Source organism: Hippoglossus stenolepis, chromosome 23, assembly GCF_022539355.2.
Source record: "Hippoglossus stenolepis isolate QCI-W04-F060 chromosome 23, HSTE1.2, whole genome shotgun sequence".
Classification (NCBI taxonomy): domain Eukaryota; kingdom Metazoa; phylum Chordata; class Actinopteri; order Pleuronectiformes; family Pleuronectidae; genus Hippoglossus; species Hippoglossus stenolepis.
Genome location: NC_061505.1, coordinates 9,549,946 through 9,574,208, shown reverse-complemented (window position 1 = coordinate 9,574,208; position 24,263 = coordinate 9,549,946). Strand labels below are relative to the sequence as shown.

Genomic DNA, 24,263 nt, shown 5'->3' with positions numbered 1-24,263 from the left:
CCCGGACATTTTCCCCCTGTATTTTTGCATGGGCTCGCTCGGACATTTGTCGGACATTTTTCAGGGAGAGTTTCGCAGAATGTCTGGAGGCACTGACTCGGGACATTTGTATTCTCACATCCAGCCCCTCTGGAAAATGCATGTTCAGCACAATGTCTGAAAGCAGCTTTACGGAGAGAATGAGATGAGGGAACATAAAGGAGGGAACAGAAAGCACCAGAGACATAAGGAAATAAAAAGTGAGTTACGTTCATCATAGAAATGCATGACCTCATCTCAGGAGTCCAAAAGGTCAACCTGTGAGATTTCACTGTAGGAATAACATTCACAGCTACTGGCCGGAAAATTACACTTATATGTGAATAGATATGTAAGATATGTGAATTTCTGAGATGTGAGAGGAAGACAGTCAGGAAAAACAGACATTATATGGCATTGTCAAGCATTTGTGTGTGTGTGTGTGGTGCGAGGGAGACAGAGAGATGGCGTGAAAGAATGAAAAGGTTACCTTTGCCAAGCAATCCCCAAAGTGTCGTCAGTGGCACTGGGGCCATAATGCCTGCCGTTTTGAGTCACGCTCCAGTCACACTTCCTCAGCTGTCAATTGAAACCTAGCAGTCAGATCACTGGGCCAAGACAACTTCCACTTCACATCACACTACAACTCAACACTCTATACAGACACAGATGCATGCAAAAGGGCCTATAAAGCAATAAGCAGCACAGATACAGACACAATGACTCCAAAACGAGTCCTAACGGTTACTGACAATCATGAAAATAGTGAATGGAATCAGCATATTCATTATTTAATTGGTTACAGATAACAGGTAAATCAAAGCTATGGCTGAAACACATAGAAAGAAAAAGCATGCAGACAAAGTTAGAGGCTAACCTGGAAGTAAAAAAACAAAACGGAGTTAGTGACATAATGTGAGTGGCATCATATCGGTAGTTCATATGTGAGTGGTTACTGCTTTTGTTGCAATGAAGCCATGCAATCCGCTGGATGCATGCACCCTGTCGATAAGCGCCGCTCCGCTGTAAGTGCACTTTCAGATTCAGGATGGAGTGCGCGAGCATGCCCTCAAACATTCAGACGCTTTTTCATTAGCTAACTGTTTTTATTGATTAGGGGTCAAAATTACAATGGAGTTAAACACTCACGCACACACACACACACACACACACACACACACACACACACACACACACACACACACACACACACACACACACACACACACACACACACACACACACACACACACACACACACACACACACAAACCCGTTCCCCTCCGCTTCACTCGAGACATGCAAACCTTACATACAGATTACAAATTACTGCAACCAAAAAAAAAAGGAAAACACGCCACACACAAAACGGCGTCTCCTTTGCATGCATTATGCGAGCGCACGTGTCGGCAATCCAGCTGAGAGCTATCTCTGCCAATACCAACCTAACCTTGCCCTGTGGTCAACACATTCATTTAGTAATGTATCGGGCTAAAACTGCACTGTTAGCACTCTGCGTGCACTGGCAGACGTTGTGCAGAGGCACTTAAGAGGGATTTAATCAGATATACGCGCACGCTGAATATTCAAAGACATTTGCAGCGGTCAAGAACTGTGTTCTTTTCCTTTTCCTCCGTGCACCTGGATGAACACATCAAGAGATGATGATTGGTTTCCGAGTTTTTGCCACATTGAAATTCAGTTATGTTCAGTTTGTTTCTGCTGCTTTTTTCTGGAACAAATGTGAAGTAGTGGCAAGAAACGGGAGGATTAAGAAACAAACTACCACAGAAAATTAATCCTAAAAAGCTTTGCAGTGATTTAACTATGCTGCAATTTGATATTTTTATTCTCCAACTCCTGATGATTAAAACTGAATAAGAAGAAATGTTGTTCCATCCAGTGTGTTTTGTAATCATCGAAGGTTGGGAGACTGAACGCCCCCCCCATGCTGCTCCCGCACTCTCCAGCCTGACAAAAGCCTGGTAGAGAATGTGCGGGTTGGGCCAGACGCTCGGTGCCACCGCTCCTCGAGGGGCTCGCCATCTGTCCGCTGGCACCGGCACATCAGAGTGGCACAGGCAGTGGGGAGAAGGGGAACGTTAGCTAAACAGATGCGGGCAGATTGTGGATTAGGATCCTTCCTTAGATAATACCAAATGACATCTGATCACGGATCTTTCCCTGCGGAATGCTAGATGGTGGCATTCCCTCGAGGGGTTAACCAAGGCGAGAGATGAATGGAGGGGTTTTTCACACATTCGCTGCCTGGGAATCGTAGAGCAGGTGTGGGAGTGTGTGGTGGTGGTGTTGTTTTGTGTGTGTGTGTGTTTTTTTAATTTTCTGAAGCCTACTGTGCCTGTGTGTGTGTGTGTGTGTGTGTGTGTGTGTGTGTGTGTGTGTGTGTGTGTGTGTGTGTGTCCAAGGATTTCTATATTTGTGGTGCCACATCTTAAAATAGGCTCTGCATGGAAAAGTAGGTTTTAATACAGAGTCATCGGGCAACTTTCAAGTTATTTTAACACCAAGGCCCAACAGACCCCTTAAATTCTAATATAAATCAGTTCCCTAAATATGCCTGAAGTTTTTTTATTAAGATCCATTAATTATTCTCTAGGAAAATGGTGAGAATGGTGAAAAACGCCCTTTCTCGCAATGTTAAAGGAAGGGGGAAAAAATATTCTTGGATACGCCCCCTGATCCGGATCAACACCAAAATTATTGGGTTCCTCCCGGACCCATACAAGAATCCAGGGGATCTGTACATATGTGATATTATAGAAACAATGATTACAGTTTCCCAAAAATTTAATAACTTTCTGAAACTCCTGTTTTTTGTCTGTTTAAAAGAAATCAAAGTTGGATCTGTCAGCAGCAGAGCCAGACGCAGAGCAAGTCATGGCCTCCATCCATCACACAGACGGACAGACAAAGAACAGTCCACCTCCGTGGCACAGCCCCAATGCTGACCACATTTAAAAAAAGAAAAAAAACTCAGCATCCGAGAATCTCACTCAATTCTCCAGGCATGTGTGACGTGTTTCCCTTTCCTACCCAGCCAGGCGGCGCTAAACGGCCGAAACAAAACAACTCAAAGTGCCAGTAAAAGCCTCGTGGATCCCACATAATAAACATCCCATCGCCACATGAGGACAATGACGGAGCGTTCAGTGAAAGTGTTTCGTCCTGAGGGAGTTTGGCTCAGCGTCGGTGCTGCTCGGCGAGCCCAGATCCCAGGCTGTTAAATCATACCACAGCAAACAAAAACAACTGAGACAAGCAGAAGTGTGATGAATCAATGTGGAGACTGTTTAGAGTTCCTTAAGTCGACAAGGGCATTTATTCATCTGTATATAGCAAGTAATCACCTTCTAGAGAGGTGTCACTGTTGCGCGTACAAATCTCCCATTTTTAATTTCACATCTTAAGCCGCCAAAACTCTGAATTGAGTAAATCCAAAGATATCCAAGATGATGTGTTCTCCTCTGCTAGGCCAGAAATAATTCATTTTGGCAAGCGGGATCACAAAACTCTGTTTTAGGATAATTCAATTTTGAATCATTACTATTTATCAGATGAAAATAACAGTAAATGTTTTTTTATTATATTATCCAACTGTATTTCTTAGGAGGATATTTATACGCGTATCGGGCTGATTTACACTTCAGATTCTGGAACAAAAAGTCCTCACAGGCTCTCGGGGCAGAGCGTTGGACAACATTCAGCGGGTCATGCAGCTTCGCTCAGACTGCTGCTGTCTTGTGTAGTCACTTTGTACCCCGCTGAAAGAAGTAGCAAGGCTACTAGAAAATGTGGAAGACAAACTGTGCGACATCAGCCAAGTGAATCCTCCCTCTCCTCCCTCTCCTCCTCCTCCTCCTCCTGCGCCGAATAAAAGCATCCCACGTCTTCTGACAAACATTTAGGTTTTTCATTTTTTTTTCACCTACTCTGATTTTAGGAAAATGAAAGGCAGAGAGAGAAAACGAAAGACACAGAAAGAGAAGCGAGGATACAGAGGCCAGCTTTGTCATTTTTTTTACTAAACATAGAAGAGGGGGAAAAAAGCGAGCCGAGCAGAAACCCAGCGATCATGGCGTAGCCGCGTGCAGATGCATTCAATTAGTTGTGGTTGGAAAAGCCTTGGCCTCAGACCAGCTCTCTCAACAAGACGGGGTGGGGGGAGAGGCACTCTCTCCCGTCCGACAACACCGCAACACTCCTCGCCTCGCAGACGCACAAAAATCACACACACACACGCGCACAAAACCCACACACACAGGGTCACCACATCTGTCCTAGGAGAAACCGCGTGACGCCAACTCTAAATATTCCTGCTCGTGTACCGTAAATGAGGGAGTGCACTGATTACAAGTGGTGTGTGCATGTGTGTGTGTGAGTTTCTGAAGTAATGTGCGAAGGAAATATACAGTTGAGCACATTACACTCTCAAAGACACCCACACGTCCCATCCATCTTCTGAGTGGTGGCCACACAATGACAGTGAATTCCCTGACACTTTCATTTCTGTGTTTAAAGTCACCTCAGGAAACAGATGCCCTTTTCTAGTCTAGACTGGGAATTAAATTAAAATACAGTCACTAAAATGTAAATATTACTTTTTTATCAGGACTAATAATTCAAGAGAAAATGTAGCAGCAGTGTCGTTTGTGAGATCCGTGATTTTTTAAATCTATTTTAAGGACGTGTCACTAACATGTGCTTGATTCTACACTGCCTACACAGTGATTTGTTGTTAATATACAATAGATATAATCAAATTCAAATTCTGGACACAAATTGGAAATATTAAATTCTAGGTTGTTTAAGGACCTTTAAACATCAAAGTTAAACCTGAGCTGTGGGTGAAACTAAAATTTACAGCAGCAAAGAGAGAACAGCACGGTAGAATTTAAAGCAAGCAACATTTGAGGATCAGTATGAGCTGCTATCTTTAGCCCCGATAAGCCTCCGTTCTTTTGAGGTCTGACGAAAAAAGAATATATGTTGCTATTTATTATGCCAACAGTGAGTGCTACGCTTGACCTCAGCCAACCAGTACTCTAATCTGATCTGGAGGTGCTCAGGACTAACGAGAAAGTTTAATGCTTCCTACAAATCAAATTTAGAGTGTGACTGGCTTTTTGCGGAGGGCAGGGGATTCACATCTGATGTGCGGAGGGACATTGGGGGTGACAGAAAATGATAGGATAAGAGTAGCGAGTGAGCTGAGGCTGAGTGCGGAAGGGAGGGGGTCGGATGGGGTAAGGGTGAGCTCTCACCTGTTGCTGGTGGAGGAAGGTAGGATCTCTGGGGCTCAGGCCTACAAAACGATTAGCCGTCGGGGTGCCAGGGGATGAGTAGCCTGGGTAACACACCATCACAAAAACACAGAAAACCATGATTGCATTGCAATGAGCATTTCAGGAATTCACCATGTAGCTGTCAGTTACTTACAGTTGACTATGAATTTAGAGTCATTTATCAAGATTAAAAACAACCAGTTGTAAAAGCAAAGTGCATGTGGGGTCCCACAGGGTTCTATTTAGGGCCCACTCCCATTTTAATTTCTTGTTTTTTTATAATGTGAATTTTTGAGGCTACTTTACAGATTTTACATTGAAGATGTTAAAGAGCAAATTTAATCACTTTTTAGCACTTTACTAGCATCTTATTTTTAAACATCACTACCCTTGTTAACATTGCAAGTTCAGAACCTCAGTGCCCCTACGACAAAATCTGCAAACCCTGAGCTGTCATGTAAGAGACACACAAAACTTTTAATAAATTGATTTTGGGAGTGCTGGATGATTGGTCGTGGGTGTCAGTGGGAGACTCACCTTCTGTGGATGTGGTGATGGGCTTGGTGTCCGGCATGGAGAGCGAGACAGGTCGCACGGCGCTGTGATGCGGGGAGGGAGCCAGGACTGGGGTGAAGTGGCCTGGAACCTTTCCTACCTGACCACTGCTGTTAGGCTGCAGGTGGGGGATGGACAAATGGGGAAAAAATCTTTTTATATTTTATTTCAGACAATAATTTATTTTTTCCAGATCTGAAGGATGTTCATGACAAACATGTGGAGTGGTTTCATCTATTTCTGGAGTTTATCAGCTTTTTTTGTTTGGTAAGATGAGAACAATGTGTCGGCTCTCTTTTGAAATGAGTTGTAGAGTGCTGAACTAGAAGTGAAAATATAATCCAGAGCATGTGTAGGAAAAAGAGCCTTCAAATGTATATTTTAATAGTAATTACAACTGAATGTTGTTATCTGCCAGGAAATCATACACAAAATAACACAATTGCAAAAGACGCTTCTGTTTTACAAAAGGGGCACATATGAGAGGTGCACTTGTTTTGTCTTCCATCAAACCTCTAACCTCACAGAAGATAAGGCACACTGTGTCCGGTGACACACGTTTAGCAGCTCTTGCTCACTTGTAAATGTGCAGTTGGGCAGAACCCACACGTAAAAAACTACACATTTCTAAAATGGTTAGCAGCACAAAACAAACTAAATGTTCAATCACACCCTCATGTCCAACCCCCCTCATATCCCTTAACTGCTCAGTTTGCCCTCAAAAGCCCACTCACTCTTGCACTTAATGCTCCGCCTGAAGAAAAGATTTTAGTACTTGCAGTCGCTGCATTGTCACAGTTATTACTAAAAACTCTGGGGGGCACAAGCAACAATAGATCCTCAGTCCCCGGCGCTGGATTTCCTACATGATTTTAAACAATGATTTTAATGGCAGCCATAAATGAAATTTAAGAGGACGCGGGTGTAAAAAGGCTGAGAGCGCAGGCAGGAGTGACCTGCTACAATGGCGTGAATGAGAGAGTATTGGGAAAGCGAGTCGGAGAGACTATATATATGGAGGACGAAATAAAGGAAGCTAGTGGGAGCTTCTCTTTCAGACGGCTGGAGACTGTCTGGGGCGTTCGTTTTCGGGGGGCCGCCCCGGGTTCAAAACTCAAACAGGCCTTTTCGGGAGAGAATTGTGTCCACAGGGTTCCCTCCGATGTGAATAGAATGTTTAATTAGAGTGTAATATAATCTGCGTTAAAGCAAGCATAAAAACATTCTGGCACTTGTCCATGGGATTATAAGCGCTGTGTTATTTGCTGAGCCCACCCCACCACCACCTCCTCCAATCCTCCTCCCCCAGCTGGTCTTCTAGCTCTCTCTTCCCTACAGGACCCCATCTCTGGCTCCCCCCTCCTACCCTCTTTTCGCTCCCCTTTCTCCAGCACCCCAGCAGAGGGCCAGTTAATTCTGCACAAGAGCCGGGCCCCGGCAACGGCAAATATTTACAACCTTTATCATTCCCCGCGGTTTCTCTCTAGAGTAACAGTCTCTCCGCCTAACCCCCCCCCCCGCCGCCGCCACAACCCCTCTCTCTAACCCGCTCCCTGATCTGGAGATGGAGCCGTCTACGAGGCCTTTGTTTACAGTGAGAACAGCGGGGATATAAAACTCACATAAATATCACACACAGCTCTCTCATCTATAGAGACGCCTTTTTCTCTCTCTCTCTCACACACACACACACACACACACACACACACACACAGGCCACAGTGTGCACCCAGAACGTAAAGCCCTCAGCTATTTGATTTACAACAATGACTCGATACAGTTTTGCGTATCACATGCGGCTGCGAGAGCAATAGTTTGGTTGACTTCTTGGTTGGAGTCAACTGGTTGTTGTCTTTTTTTTGGGTGAAAATACAAGGCTGTAAAAAATGTGCTATAACATTTGCCATGAGAGTTATATCAAACTCAAGAAGTGGCCTTTCAGTCTGGGGATGGCTGCAAAATGAAAACTGGTTTAATGTCAGTATTATTTCATTCTCTGTAAATTATGCTAATAATTAGCTCTCTATTGGAATTAGAGGTTTCTCTCTGGCCAATATTAAATCTCCACATGAAGGGTCTATTAAAGGGTTCCCAAACGGTGGTCACCTTAAGGGTGTAATATGTATATATATATATATATGAACTTTAGGGCTTGAGAATAATAAACCCAACACATTTACATGTTTCTTTTATAGACATTGCCTTACACTGTGTCTCATTCACAGACGTATTCATACACAGCATCTGGAGCAGTAAGGGGTTCAGTGTCTTGCTCGAGGACACTTCAACACAATCTGTAAGGAGCCAGTAATTGAACCAGGAACCAAGAATTTAAATTTAATTGTAACCTATGCCGTAAATGAAGAGAATGACCGGCAGCCGGTTTCACATAAAAGAATAAAAAACAAACAGGAAAAACAGGATGATGTTTCTCTACTTGCAAATGCACTAGTAATGAAATAATGACAAATGCATGCTGTAACTTATTTAATCGTTAATCTCTTGAGGTCAGATGGAAGTGAAGCCAAACAAGGTAACAAACGACCACTTGAGGCCACGAAAAGTCGAGCCAAAGCAGTCTTAGACTGACTTCTTCAAAGACAGCACAAAGAAGAAAAGGAAGAAGAAGAAGAAGACTGACCTGGTTGCTCTGTGGGCTGGACGGGTCGTATGACGGCACGTAGCTCTTGAGGGGATCGGCAGGGTTGAGGTGGGGCGGGTAGCGGATGGTGGTGTGCGAGAAGTAGGGTGACGGCGCCGGGGGCAAGATAGCCGAGGCCGGGAACTGCAGGGGCGAGTGTGGAGGGGGGCTCCTCGTCGATATAACTACCGGAGAGACAGACAGGAGAGTTGAGAGGGAGATAGAGATTGAGTGTGTGTGTCTGTGGGGTACAGAGGGAGTTAAGATAAAGCGATCATCATCGATTTGCTCGGCTAAATTAAGTATCAACATAGATTTTTTTTTTCAACTGCGTTTATGAGGAGAAAGTCCATTAAAGCTTCAGATGGTGGTTTTTAAGTCAGCGGGGAACTCACCACTGTGTCCTACACCTGTTAGGCCTGGGTGATGAGGCTGAGGGAAAGTGCTGAGTCGTGGTGAGGAGTCCTGCGGAGAGGTCGGACTGAACAGCGTCTTCTCCGGCTTCTTCATGGTGGGAGAGGACATGTCTGCTGGTAGGAAAAAAACACAAAACCATATATGCTTAGATGCCTTATAGTTCTTAAATGTACAATATGTAACTTCAGGCGCTAGGGGTCTCTCAATCAAGTCAATAACAAAAGACGTAATTTGATGACGTTAAAATAAAATGAAGTGCCAAAAGTGAATTATGGCTGAAATTAGGCAAATTTGAACTATATTGGATTAATATTATCAGGGGACATATTTATTCTACAAATGAAGTAGGCAATGAAGACAGAGTTTGCAAATTAAAGACGTTGCAAAGGTTCAAAATCAAATATAATCTGTGGTATCACTACAAATGTACTGGACATAGCAGAGAAACGTAAGACCTGTGGAAATGTTGCTTTTGTCACGTCCCAGCTGAACAATGTAATCCAGCGATCTGACGCACAGTTAAGTTCACCGTGGTGTACAGTTGGTCCCTCAAAAGAGGATTTAGGAATTTCAAGACCCTGACGTAATCTTTAATAGACTATTACAACATAACATCTGCTCACCTCGGCCTAACACGCTGTCGGACAAGCTATTCTAATTCCCCATGAATAATCTCGGCTAAGGCTCAGCTAAAGATAAGAAATTGGGACAAGTTGCTCATTACTGCGGCTCGACACTTTCATGAGCAATGCTCTGCTGCAGTCACGAACGCGCGGCTTTCAATTTTCTACGGTGTCCGAGGGGAACGTGATAACAAAAAGATGCAAGGGTCAGTGGCCTGGGAACATTCATCAAGTGCTTCTCTGCCACATCACAGTTTCTCAGGGAGTATAACTTTCAAAATCTCTGTCCCTGAACGTGAGCTAGATATCTGCGGCATAAACTGCTTTCCCATAACAGGGGAAGGATCCACCCGAGAGACGGGAAGAATCACTCACTTCCAGAGCGGGGAGAGAGCGACAAAAGGTGGCTGGAATTCAGGGGGATTTCCCAGTCTGAGGTTGCAAGAGGATACAGGCTTGAATGTTATATACATATTTGTGTCAGACGGAGAAACAACTCTTCAAAAGATTGACAGTTTTTCCATGTGAAAATAGGAAATATTCTCTGCGTTGGAGGTGTTCGGGTTTAGCTCACTAATTAAATCCTTCAGAGAATACGCTGGACTGCCTCTGGGATATTACACAGGACAATTAATTACCAGGAATCAAACACTTTAATTAGTTTAAATAAAAAAAGGACCAAAGTGTTCTCGCATTGAAATCAGATTAATGGTCATTTGTAATCTGATTTATTTCGTATTAAATGGGTGAATGTGTACGAGAGCATAAAAATGACATCAACAAAAAAAAACTCCAGTTCTTTAAGCGAACAGAATTTTCCCAGAGAAAAATGCACGATAGAAACTATGTCTTCCTACATGGTGAGGTTTTGCCGAATGACAACCATGTGCGAGGAATGACCGCTTGGCACATGGAACGGCCTCATATGGGTTTAATATCACCCCACTTCTCATTTATTCTCCCCTGACAGAATAATGGCTGTCTTTGGAGAGTTTCCTACCCACTGCTTTCCCTTTCTCCTCACCCCAAGTGTCTAAGTTTACGCAGAGCAACAGTCAGGCCTTGTGCAATGGGACGCACTGAAATTTCAATGTACCCACATTGGGCTGTGGTTAAATCCCACGAGTGCCTTTCTGCTTATTACATTAAAACAAAAAAAATTGAGCTGCAGAGAAACACAACAGAAGAGGTGTACAGAGTTCAAACAAAAGCTAAAACCACAACACGCCCGGTTGAGGGAAATGTCTGGACGTTTCCGATCATTTTGCATGTCCCTGTCGTCGGATGAAAGGTTCCAGCAGCACCGGGAGACGACGTAATGAGACTTTTTCTCTTGCACGCACACTTGTTTCTCCAATAGGTGCGTCTCTCTCTATGTATGAGCTTTATTTTGAACTCCTCTCCAACTGGTTCTGTACAGTACAACTGGCACAAGATCATATAAAGTCAAGCCAAGACGTAGAGCTCTGTTTCCTGATGAGAGAGGATCATGTGACGTGATTTGCCCCGCAGGCCCAATAGCTCTACAACAGTAATTTCTCTAAAAAAACAGCCTCTCACAAAGCAGTCACAGCAATGCCTGTTCATAAAGAAGACGCTACACCTGACAGTTGAAAACGCACAACTTGTCTATCAGTAATTCAAATAACCAGTGTGCTTGTTTATGGGTAGCCAAGTCGCGAACATGGCCGGGAACAATTTGTTCTCAGCGGACACTCTGTGCACTATGTATGCAGCAGGTGTGAAAGAATACAGATTTACATTCGGCAGTTCAAATGGGTTTAAACATTTATGTGACTGGCTTTGCCTGGGGCTATCTCTGTCACGGTATGTATTTTAAGAGGGTTGAACAAGTTCATGTGCAGATACAGCCAGATGCAGTTCATCCGCAGTGAACAGGGTGGCGGCATTGACATACAGTGACTCATGACGAGGCTGAGAGTTAAAAAGAGTTCAGTCGACAGTAAGAACACACAATGAGAGGTGTTCACTTTGATCCCGTCCGTCTATTTGCATGCGACGAGGATGGGGAATCAACACCCTCTGCTGCGACGTTGTGTTTGAGCATTTGTGCAAATGTGCGAGCGCGGTGCAGGGTGTCACTGACGAAGTGCGTCCGTGCGAGGCTAACCTCCCATGTAGGTAAACAAAGGCGGTGAAATTAAAAAAACAGGAAAATCACCTCCGTCTCTGTCGTGCCAGTTTGCCCGACTGCTGGCCGGCGAGCTGGGTGACGAGTAGAAGTCAGGTCCTGTCGGGCTCGTGTCCATGTTCTCCTCCATGTTGACGGTTTTGGGCCTTTTGCTGCAGACATGAAGAAGTTTGGCTTTAACATGTTTTATATCATGATTTTTACAATTACAATTGCAAATTTAGGACAGTTGTTTTTAGTTTCCAAGGAAGTTATGTTTTCACCCCTGTCTGTTTGTTGGTTGCTTTGTTTAATTGAAAGGAAGATTACGCAAAAACTACAGGATGGACTTCTATGAAACTTGGTGGAAGGATACGGTATAGGTCAACGAAGAAGCCAGTAAATGTTGGTGCAGATCCGACAGACGAGAATGCTGTTACCAATTAATTAGTGAGTTTTTCGAGTTGTTGTTGAGTGGAGAGCTTTTTAACCTTTGGACAGAGCCAGACTTGCTGTATCCAATTGTTTCCAGTCTTTATGATAAGCTAAGCTAATAATAATATCATAAAACACTGTCAGTGCTGTTATAAAAGAAAGAACCTTTCCACCCCAACTCTGAGCAAAAGAGCTTATTTTGCTGCCGTGACTTCAACTGACCTGCCGGGAGGGGAGGACAGGGAGCGGTGCAGCCCCACGCTGGAGTTCAGGTCGTGGTAGTAGGGTTGGCTGGGCATGTCGGCCATGGAGAAGTTTACCGCCGCACCGTGGGTGATGGGCACTGCAGAGGACACAGAGAAGAGAAAAACAAAGGGAAACAGTTACGCTGCGATCGCAGTTCAATGTCAGCAGCGTTGTCAGATTGAGTGCTGTCTTTTCCCCCAACCTTGCATCCGGAGACGCACAATTAATTACAAGACGGCGTGACTGAGCGTTATTGATGCTTTGCATTTAACAGGCGCAGTGTATCAAATTAAGCGCTCCCTACCCACAGGTTAACTGTCTGACCATCACAGGCGTTTCTGCTGAGCACGGATTAACAAGGCGACTGTTTTCACTTGGCTATGCACAGGGAAGAACATTTTCTCCAGTATGAATGAATCTTTATTATGAATAAATGAATGTATATTACTGTTATCATAATTATATCTAAAGCCTCTTTTCCACCAGTCAAAAAAACCCACTAACATCTGGCTTTTGTCTGCAAAAATGACAAATGACTCCGCAGCAGAGACGGCTCTGGCTCAAATCGACAGCGGAGGAAACATGGCACCCGGACATGACGCAAAAACAGAAGGGCAAACTCCTCTGCATGCAAAGGGAAAGGAGAATGGGAGGGAGAATTGCATTTTTAGCACGTTTTACCCATGTTTAAAAAACCTGCATATACAGTACCTGCTAATTTTGGTGTAAAAGAGGTATAAGAACACAAAAAGAATATCCACAGTGTATTTATTGCTAAAAGCCAGCACCAAAGCAGGCTATTGTTGCTAAACAGAATCATTTGTGATGCATCAAAAGTTAGATCTCAGAAAAGTTTAAATCTAATACCCAACCATCAACTTCCTTCACTTCTCTGTGGCTCAGTGCAACACTCAGCAGTTTTCTCGCACAGTGATTTACGATGGAAAAGGTGTTGTTTTTCTCACTGCGGTCAAGGTGAGGGATATTGTTTCAAGGGAGGCCAGGCCAGTGTTTACAGAACAAAAGGAGTTCACCACCCATCCTCACTCTCTCTCCCTCTCTTCTCTGTCTCTCCATGTCTCTCTCTTTCTCTCTCTCTCTCTTTCTCTCTCCAGTGTGTGGCCCCCGCGAGGCAGCCGGCAGCTCGGAGCGGTCGGTCGGGTTTTGCAGTCGATGAGAGGACGGAGTGTGTGGCGCCGTCTGTTGTGGTCTGAGGTTCACCACTGGCACGATCCCTCCGCCAGCCTCCGCCCTGGCAGCCCACTGCAGCTCTGGCAAAGGCCCCTGCCCGCTGCCACCCGCACCGAGCTGTTTGTGGTGGAATGCATCCGGCCTGAGGACGCTGAATACAAGACCATTGTTTTGCTTTCTCATTCATGGCTGAGCTTACCGTCCAATCATCTCTCTCTCTCTCTCTCTCTCTCTCTCTCTCTCTCTCTCTCTCTCTCTCTCTCTCTCTCTCTGTGCTGGTTTGTCCCTATCTCTCTTTCTCTCTTCTTGGCTTGGAACAATATTTGCGATGCCACTTGGCCGCCCTGCCAATCATCTCATTTAATAATCTGGGCTTTGACTTTCAAGCTAAAAAAACTGTGAATGAAATAAATCATTCCGCAAAAAAAAACATTTGGCAAAGTGCCTCTTCCAGCAGATTACCTCATCTTACTGTGTACTATAAATTATGCTATAATTGCTGTATAAGAGAAAATGTAGTCCTCACAAATTTAGATCAACTGTTTAATTTGCCCGTGCTTGCCCCCGTTTTCTGTTGACAAAATATTTTTACGCTCGCAGCCGAGGCTCCTGTTGCATTAATGAGTGTCCTCGTCGAAAAACGCTGCCTTGAACTCGCCAGCTCGCTTTGATGGACTTCAAAGAATGTCTCAACAGCCTGGAGAGTTTGGAGAGGAGCGTGATGACGGACGAGCGGCCGCTCAGATATCTTCCTGGGGAGTGACCGGCTGAGTGAGTGACAATTCCTGTGCGTCCGTCGACCTTTTTAAAATTCCAGCCCGACTTCAGTTGAGTCTTTGGTGGAACCGGGCTCTTGGTCGCATGAGAGGCAGGCACGCCGGCACAACGGCCATCTGGTCGAGTGTGTGTGTGTCGGGGGGAGTTGCAAATTAAACACCTTACAAAAACACAGTCTTTCAAAAGGATATTCAGTTGTGACGCGAGGTGGTTAAGACAACCTGGTCCGTGCTCCTACATCAGAGCCACTTTGATACAGTCAGGAAATAGAAACCATATTAACTAATAATGATATTTGTATTTCACGTATGTTGTGAAATGTTAAATGCTGCTTATTAGGATGTACCTGTTGTTGAGTTTTGACGTTTTAGAGCATTTCTTCTGTAAAACGTACAAGTTCAAGGAGGGGATGTTTTCACCACTTGTTCAATGGTTTGTTTGATTGTGAACAAGACTGCACAAAAACAACTGGACAGATTTTCACGAAACTCAGTTTAAGATGTGTTATGGGTCAGGGAACTACCCATCAAATTTTGGTGCGGATCCAGATCAGGGGGCAGATCCAGGATTTTCTGTTTCTTTAACATTTTCAAAATGGTTGTGAAATTTGAGTGCATTTGTAGTTGAGTAAGACATTCACTTGTAATGTGAATGACTTCATCACTTTAACATTCTGCCAAAGATGATGTGGTTCATTTTATTGATTTGTCTGACAAACTGTAAAAAAAAATGTCCTCAATTTGCTGTCATTTGACAAATACCTCTTTTACACCACAATTAGCAGATATACATGGGTTTTTTAAACACGGCTAAAAAAAAGCAATGGACTTCTTTTCTATCGCCAGAAGAGGAGTTTCACTCTCAGTTATGTTCGATGTCATTAATGCACCCACAACTGAGGCGCTCTCTCATCTCACTGTCTTGACATATTAGTGCATTCATTGCCGTCTCTACTGCATAATTTGACCCGGGAGTGAATGCAGATTGAATCCATTCCCACTGCAGACAACTGGCAGATGTTAGTGGGTGTTTGTGTTTTTGACGAATGGAATTTTTTTAAGTAAAAACAGACTCAGAAAAGTTGTCGATTCATTTGCCATGGTTCAAATAATCAATTAATTGGCCTACACTGAAGTATTCATGACTGATGACAACTCTAACCACAAGACCAGAATAGACTGGTACACTCAGTTCAACAGAGAGCACAGTGCTGTGTGTTTCTTCCGAACACAGGGATTATTGTTTACCACAAGCATGTTCCAGCTGAGGCTGGGGACAGCACAGGTAAACGGTGCCTCGGGGTGCCCTCAACTATTAGAGGGAAGAGGACTCCTGGAAGAACAACTGTCAACGACTTCGCAGAGGGCAGACATGTTGATGCAGACACGCGCAGGTCCGTGCAGATGGCTGTGCGCTCAGGTATTCTCTTATTGCGAAGCAGACTTGCCAAACTGGATCTACCGCCTCCCTAAAGTTCTATAGCGGCGGATGTCAGTAAACACACTGATTGAGGTGACTTTTTTTGTGAGATTTTAAGGTAAATCCACTAATATATGTTCTCAGTTGTTTAAATACACGAGTTTGTGAAACGTAAGGAGAGATTTATGGGCTCTGCTCATTCACACAGGTGTTTTCAGTTCTATCACCTGGTTAGACCTCTTCTCATGGCTGTGTGGGCGTGTCCAGACTGCAATTGATTGACACCAGCCTGACTCACATTATAAGACAGGAGCCAAACTAGAAAAGATGGCGGCTGCATGGCACAAAATCCCACCTCTTCCCCCCCAAAAAGCCAGTTGTCTTCTTGTAACAGCTAAACCACATCGAGCCAATGGTGTTGTTCTGCTGATGCGAGCGCACGGCTGAGGTTTAACTAATCTGCACCAATTACCAAACACATGCGGTGATAATTCATCTTTATTTATTCGAACATCGAGATGTTATCTCAGACTTAAAGCGCATTTGTTTAAGTGCCCTGGTGGGATGAGCTGACAGCGTCATGTCACGGCCGCTCTGGATTGAGCCGTAAAACAAGCTGGTGTCATCAAACGTTGCACGAGTGCAGCATAAGAGCGGCGCGCATGTTGTGAATCTTACTTTAGGGCAAAGTCAACAAACTTCTGAAGTGGCTTTTCTTCAGATTGGACTGGTGATTCGACCCTTTTTTTAACGTCCCGGTGCTCAATGAAAGTGCTGTTGTGCCTCGCTCCCCCATTCATTTAGGCAGGAGCCAGAAAATAACCATCAAGGGACTTCGCTTAGCTCGGGGCCGATTGCTGATAACTGAAAGAATAACTGAAGAACACTTCTGTGTGTGCGTGCGTGCATGTTTGTGCATGTGTGTGCAGGGTGCAACTAAATAAGAACGTGACAGTTATGTTCTTACTTCTGGACACTCGCACCAGTTCTGAAACACTGAAGACTCCTGATTTGATGAAGCTGTCTTCCAAGTAGACTGTGGACACAGGCACATACAGGGAAATATTAACAGAAATACAATAATCATAAGCTTGAGCATTAGTTAAACAAATCAGATATCCTTGCAATTTACTAGATACATAATAAAAATGAGTAGAATTAAATTAGGGATAAGGACTTGCCTCTGTATTATGTATTTCTTTGGGTGTTAAATGAACAATAATTTTGTATTAAATGCAAAATAATCCCAAAATTAGGGCTGGATCATTCTTTATTTTGCCATTAATAAAGGTGCTTGTCTTTTATTTTTATGTATTTCATATTCATTTTTAACTCTCTTCTTTTTATTACATTTTAAATCTAGCAGTCGAAATGAGACGCAGAACGAAAACTTTCCCTTCTCTTTTTTTTTATATTTATATTATATAAATATGCATTACATTACATTATGTTCTGTTCCGCTGGACCAAACCCTTCCGTGCAGTACAAAGAAAGAGTGACACGACTGGTGTGTGTGTGTGTGTGTGTGTGTGTGTGTGTGTGTGTGTGTGTGTGTGTGTGTGTGTGTGTGTGTGTGTGTGTGTGTGTGTTAAGGACGACGGAGTGACGCACTTTTTGAGTCAGACTCAAACTCCTGCCACTGAGTGGAACGAATGAGCCTCTGTTGAACACAGTCGATCAGATACACACATAAAACTTAACTGTCGACAATTACACTATTATCCTTGGATACACTATCACAGCAAGAAGCATCCACCTTGCAGAGTTATTAAATGTGGTATTAGATTATTCTGACAAGGGGAGATTGCTTCGGGAGCAAGATGAGGCCGTTTCAGCACAGTCAGATTTTTCCGCTCCTGTTTTCAGAAAAACTATTTTTAGAATGATAATTATAATGTGTATTTCTTGCAATGTTGAAATGTTCGGTGCAACGCTAATCAGAGCCTGCCAGTCAAGTGAAACAGTCAGATGTGTTATTGACACCCAAATGACTCCGGCTCTGCTTTGATGCTGTGCCGAGGGCTCTCGGGCCGTGCCAGAAAGATAGGCAGCTCGACTGGTACCTACAAAGCCTAATGACTCCTGTGAGCCAACGGCTTTTGCAGGGGGGGTGGACCGTGCCACTGCCGAAGGCCTCCCAGGCCTGAGTCATTGGCTCACTGGCATGTTTTCGTTGGCACACGCCTTGGCAGAACCTGCTCTTGAGGTAGAAAACTAATTATACTTCTGGAACTATTTTCATACCAACATTGTGACGACACAGCTCGGGTCAGTTCAGGGAACAGCTCTGTCAGAGAATACTCTCCGCTGGCTCGACTCACCTTGATGCACTCCACCACCAGCCAAAGTTGCAATCTGCTGTAACACTTTACGCCGTGTTTGATGTTGCCACTGGGATGATGACAATTCAAATTTAACGATCCTATAAAATTTTAATTCCTCCTGAGTCCACGCAAAGTTAAAAACGACAGCCTTGGTTAGTGGATGTCACAAAGAAGTTGAATAATAGTTCGGATTTTAATTTAACACCTTTTACAGTAAATATGTCAATTCAGGTTATGTAGTGTATATTGATGGACCCTTTGTATGCAGTTTAATAACTACACTATTAGCAGGAGTGTTTTTGTCATTTGAAAATAGCTGCTTTTACGAACTTGACAGTAGAACACATGGTTTGTGACGAGGTTGCAGCCTGGTTTTATTACAGTGAAGGCTTTGCTACTCTGCAAGTCACCGAGTTCACAGCAGCTCAGCACTATTCAAATGAGGCAAGTTATGCTGCGCACAGTTTACTGTGCAGCGGGTGCGCTGCAGAGGAACAATGGAGTAGTGACAGATGGGAAAAGGGAGGACGAGTGATACTGTACATACCTGGAATAGGGTTCTTGCCTGGCTCATTGTTACTGGGACTTCCTGACTGCTGTGAGTCTGCAAACATGTAGAGAGAGACAGAGAGGAGGGGCCACGTTAGTTTAACATGAGGACAACAACATACCTTCTCTGGTTTTTCCTGTCAGAACTGATTACTTCCAGTAAAGAACCTCATGGCCGCATGAAAACATTGTTTCCTTATAATAGAAAATACATAAATCTGAACTATTACTTTATTCATGAGCATTTATTTACTTTCAATCAATGCTTGCTTCCTACTGTCACTTTGAAATTAAGAAACACATTCTATCATAATGCAGAAGAGGACAAAGTGCAATTCAGGACTCAGGTTGTTTCCTTAAATTTCCTTCCGGGATGACTAAATGTTTTTCCTTATCTGCAAGTCGAGGAAAGCATACCTACTGTACGTTACACAAGACGGCTTTGTTTGAACAGTATTATCATGAATGGGAGGGTAAACCGAAGAAGAAAAAAGCTCTGTGTCTGACACAGGATAGCCTGAATGTTTTTTACCGGCAGACCTCGAGGTAATTTTTCAAAGGGGGCCGAGGGAGTGTCGAGAGGGTACAGAATGTGTTCAGTCCTGCTGTGCAAGGTACGAGCACAGAACAAAATGTGGAGAGAGGACAAGAGGGGCGGGAAAACACAAGGAAACATGAGTGGAATTCTTTCCACCCGCTACGGTGCACAGGCTTTGGTATGAGATGGCCCGGATTGACGTCTTTTACCTCCGAGCCCCGCTGGGAGGGGAATCTATCAGTCCGTCAGTAGCTCCTGCTCTCGTTCACGCTGACGGACCCAGGGGCCTTTTTGCCTTTTTTAAATTGTGCAGAGTTAAAGTTGTGAAACATCACAATTAACGATATGAAACAATGTCTGATTTCCACCCATGCATGAGTTGATGGCGTTTTTGTGAGTGCAGCGTCTTGAGTGGAGCCCCACACGGATTCAAACCGGCCCGAGCCGAGACGACAAGGTGGAAACAGTGAACTCAGATACCCCTGTCGAGCAACAACACCCATGTTCCTGCCACAGCTCTCATGAGCTGCATTACACAGGCAACGGAGAAAAGGGGGAAGAGAGGGGGGGGGGAGCGAAGAGAAAGAAGAAAAAAAAGTTGAAAGATTTATCCCTTTCTTGCTCTCCCTCTATGTCTCTCTCCCTCTCACTCTTGTTCCCCCTCTACTAAATTTGACTATTAAACAGCGCTGCAAAAACAGAATGTTCTTGGCCGAAGCTCAACAATGACAAAGTAGGGAGGGAACAGGACCATACGTTAAGAAGAAGAAGAAAAAAATCCCCCTCTTTTCTGGGTGCTTAGCCCCCAAAACGCACGAGAAGTTATGGTCCTACGATATATCTCTGCTCTTAAAACTTGACTTGTGCTTTTTCGAGGTTTTAGAGGATCTTTTTACGGTCTCTCAGAGCAAAAGAGGTTGAAGAATGTTTCTAAGTCTTAAAACTGTACGTCTCAATTTCTCAGAACCTAAAATTGTGTCTTAAAATTGCTCGTTTTGTCCAATTAGTAGTCCAAAACTCAAATAATGGTCTTTATACAATTAAATATAAAACAGTGCCGCTGATATAAAACAAAGCATGAGAGGTTTCAACACATGAAAAGTAAACGAAAGGAGCCGAACCTATTCACTACACTGTTTAATGTGAAACCAGACGATGTACAATGTGAAATCCTTGAGCTGCAAAAGTTCGGTCCAACAACCTCGCTCTGCTCGAGTTCTACAAACAGAACCGACTTTCGCATTCCAACAAGACCATGTCAGCAGTTCTTGTCAAAACTGGCTCGCTCAAGACGGACTGACCCAAACCAAACTGGCTGCAAGTAGCATCATCATCATACCATCTGACATCAGATGCCTCGCCAGAGAGTTCCAAACAATCGCTGTAAAGAGGTTATAGGGATATATGTGTTTAGTAATTTAGTATGGCCCACAAAGGATGTTATAAAAATGTAAATGGCCCTCGATACTTAAAGGTTCCCCCACTCCTGCCCCTGACACACACACACACACACACACTCAAAGTCCGTAAAGCAGCTTTTGTGGGTGAGCTGAGGTTTGTGTGGATTTGGCACGGCACATGTCCACAGAGTGATTGCAGGGAGCTCAGTGGCCTTGTCTCCCTGTCTCCTCCCACCACCACCACCACCCCCATGCCACATTGAGAGTCATCCATCAGTCTAGTTATGACTGCCAACCCCAAGCTCGCTCCCCGAGAACTGCTGAGAGGGGAAGAAACGGATTGAGGGATGGCGGGGGGGGGGCACAGAGGAGAGGAGAGGAGATAGACCCTGAAAAGGTAGCGAGGGGAGAAATGGAGTGAGGAGGTGGAGGTGGGAGAGGTGCACCGGTTTGTTTTTTCCTCGTCTTCGTCGGGGGCTGAACAGGCAGCCATGACAAAAAGAGCAGATGGTCGTGGCAATTAGAGATCCCAGGAAGCATCCTCCAGCATGAGGCCCCACTGTAGCACCAGGAGAGACCACCTGGATGACTCAAGGTGGGATGCAAGCATATGGAGCATCTGCCAGGCCTGCGCCAGACCTGGAAACACCTCCTCTATTGCATTACATTTTACCTTTGACCCAGGAAGGGCTGCTTCATGCTCCCTGTCCTTCTTCTAGTTCTAATGGGATTTTAGTATTGAGTACCCAGGTGCATATATGTCAGCCAGGCCGCGAGTTTGCTCTTTTTATCGATTTAGGACGGTTTTGAAATCAACAGGTATTCAAATAAAACCTAATTTTTAAATCATACACAAGTAAAAAACAAAATTATCCTGGATTACAAGTTGTTGAATTTAAGTGCAGATATAAATTAACTGCAAATGTTATATTTAAAAAGGTAAGAAAGTGGATACAATAAGAGGAGCATGAGTCCTGTTATCTGTAGCACAGAGGTGTCCTGTGCAGAAGCCCGGGCCAATCTGATAGTCTTCAAATAAACAGTAGTGTAACCTGCAAATAAACAGTTGCGGCCGAGGAGACTGAGCTTTGCCCTGGAAGCTTGGCAGGGCTCGATCACAGAGCCAGACACCACACACACACACACACTCTCTCTCTCTCTCTCTCACACATAAACACACATAAACACGCACGTACACACACGGCCCTTTTCCAAAAACAACATTTCTTGGCACCAACCGTCCCTGCCACTTGTTTAAATAAACAAACCGGTTCATGAGGGAAGTGAAAAAAGCTGTACCACGTATGAATCAGATAATCTGTTGTTACTCAGCAAAAAAAAAAGAAAGGGAAAAAAGTAGCAGAGGGGGCTTGTGGATATTTTGGATGTGTCCATGAGTTCTTACACCTTCTTGTCCGGTGGGATACTTATCATTCCACAGTAACGATTAGGGCAATTAGGGGTAATGGCAACAGAAATCTGGCTCAGCAAGAAAGTTTCTCAGTGCTCGTGAGGCGTCTCCACGCCCAAGTGTGTTGCTCGCCTGGATTTTATAATCACTTAAACACTCACACACACTCTCACTAACCCACCCACTCATTTTTTGGCATGATACCCATTCTGTTCACACTAAATTGCGGAACACACATACACATTCAGTGTGGATTAAATTAGCCAAATACTGTAGTATGTGAAACTTTCTCCTTCTTCTTCTTCTTCTTTTTTTTTTTGACAGCGGCGGTGCACGTTCCCAGCCCGCAAACACTCGCAGACATGTACAGATATCCTCCACAAAAAAACAGTGCGCACGCGCGACACGCACACCCTGCAGATGCATACCGCTGTCGACATTTCAGGAGGAGAAGCCTGTCTGGCAGCCATTTTATGCCGAGCGGGGTTCTGTGCACATGTATAACACTCTGGCTGCCAGAGGCATGGGTCCCGAGCCAAGACGCATTTCAGCAGCCCGGGGAGGCGAGGGGAGGGCAGTGTGGAGGAGAGGTGGAGAGGGGTGGACTCGCAGAGAAGTAGGGAAACAGGGAGAGGGAGTAGGGGCAGAGAATATCGACCTAATTACGGAGCAGCTCCGATGCGTAATGTTTCGACAATACAGCTGCTCCTGAGTAAATATTTGATGTGGCCGAGCACACTTTCTGCTCAGTGTCCTCCTGCTTTTCTTTCCTGTTCCGCTGCAGGAGACTCCAGCGTGTCCCTTGTTGGAAATGCATGAAAAATGAATGTGTGTCTGTGTGTGTGCACGGCACAGGGTCATGCAAGTCTTGACAGTATGCATAAATGACTGTACATGTGCCGTGTGTGTGCGTGCATGTGTGTGTGTGTGTACTTTGTTCCATGTCCTCCCCTGCTCCTGGTTTCTATCATTCGCAGCTTTGTTGATGACCTCACACTACTTGGGCTGGCTTCCAACAGCCGGCAGAACCTGCTCCTTTCTCCAAATCTCTCTTTCTTTCTTCTCCTCACTATCTGTCTATCGCTGTCCCTGCGCCTGCAACAGTATCTGTCCTCCATTGTACCTTTTCATACCCGCCTCTGTGTATATCTACTATTCAGTGTGTATCTGCGACCATATCGTCTTATCTGGTGAAAAGTGTATCTTTTTTGTTATTTGTAAATTTTTTCCCCCTCATATCTTCTTTTTCTTTCTGCGTTGGCGCTCTCCCCGCTTTGCCGCCTTTTTATGCCCCCTCTCTCTCTTCTCTTTCTACCTCTTTGTCTCTCTATCTCTCTCTTCTCTCCATCCCTCGCGCTTTGTTGTCTAAACAAAGTGGCCTTTATCAGGATGAGCCGCAACCCAAACAAGCCAAACAAAAGATATGGGCGAGGAAATCTGCCCGCAAAAGAGGGAGGATCTTATCGTGCCAGCCATTGTGTGCCAGCCTGCCAACTGGCGATGCCCCCCGCACCGCTGACCCCTCCCTGCAAACACATTCACACACACACACCAAATGCTGGCATCCCGGCACCCCCCACCCGGGCTCGTGCATGGCATTCTGCAAAGGGGCTGGCACCTGACCTGGCCGAAAGGAGAGAGATGTTGCCGCCGTGGGTGAGGAGGAGACAAATGTGCATGGGAACAGGACGCCATCTTGGGGTGGCACTGTCTCACAAGGAAGACGAGCTATGACAGCAGTGAAATAAAAACTCAAATGCAGAGAGTCTTCTTGGTTTAACTATTTTATATGTTTTTTAGTATGCCTGGATGTTAAACTAAAAATTCCTTAACCCCTCCCATGCATTACTGTTCATCATTTATTATGAGTGATACCTCTGCACAGACAGATATGGAGAGTATTGTATTGCTGTGGTGATGTTCTACCAGTAGTTCACATACACTGTGTGACACTGTAATGATTATCTCATAATTGGAACAAGGCTAGTTGACTTGTCTTATTGACTTAAAGGAGCACCTGGTAATCCCGATAGCTACCCTATCAAATGACTGCCACTGATGGGGAATGCAGGTACAATAGGATGAGTTACACACACAGGCACACTCACACACACACACACACACACACACACACACACACACACACACACACACACACACACACACACAGATTCAGACGAACATAAGAGAAAGGCTGGGAGAAAGTGAGAGGGGGCAAAGTTGAAACGTCTGTGAGAACAATGACATTTTGCTTCTTTTCTCCAAGACAGACACCACAGACTTGT

At 44.5% G+C, this 24,263-nt stretch overlaps 1 protein-coding gene across 10 annotated transcripts in view; it reads right to left on the bottom strand.

Moving 5' to 3' along the window:
* LOC118102696 (nuclear factor 1 B-type) overlaps positions 1-24,263 on the bottom strand; it is a 72,196-nt gene that overhangs the window by 9,492 nt on the left and 38,441 nt on the right. For 3 of the 10 annotated variants that reach the window (XM_035149064.2, XM_035149068.2, XM_035149066.2), the window contains exons 3-11: positions 18,628-18,684; positions 16,724-16,792; positions 12,346-12,466; positions 11,740-11,861; positions 8,913-9,047; positions 8,518-8,702; positions 5,859-5,994; positions 5,301-5,383; positions 509-597 (exon numbers count right to left, since the gene is read on the bottom strand). In XM_035149064.2, the coding sequence (XP_035004955.1) occupies positions 509-597; positions 5,301-5,383; positions 5,859-5,994; positions 8,518-8,702; positions 8,913-9,047; positions 11,740-11,861; positions 12,346-12,466; positions 16,724-16,792; positions 18,628-18,684 (997 nt within the window). The remainder of the gene's footprint in view (positions 1-508; positions 598-5,300; positions 5,384-5,858; positions 5,995-8,517; positions 8,703-8,912; positions 9,048-11,739; positions 11,862-12,345; positions 12,467-16,723; positions 16,793-18,627; positions 18,685-24,263) is intronic. The other 7 variants (XM_035149065.2, XM_035149069.2, XM_035149067.2 and 4 more) reach the window with 4 other exon arrangements.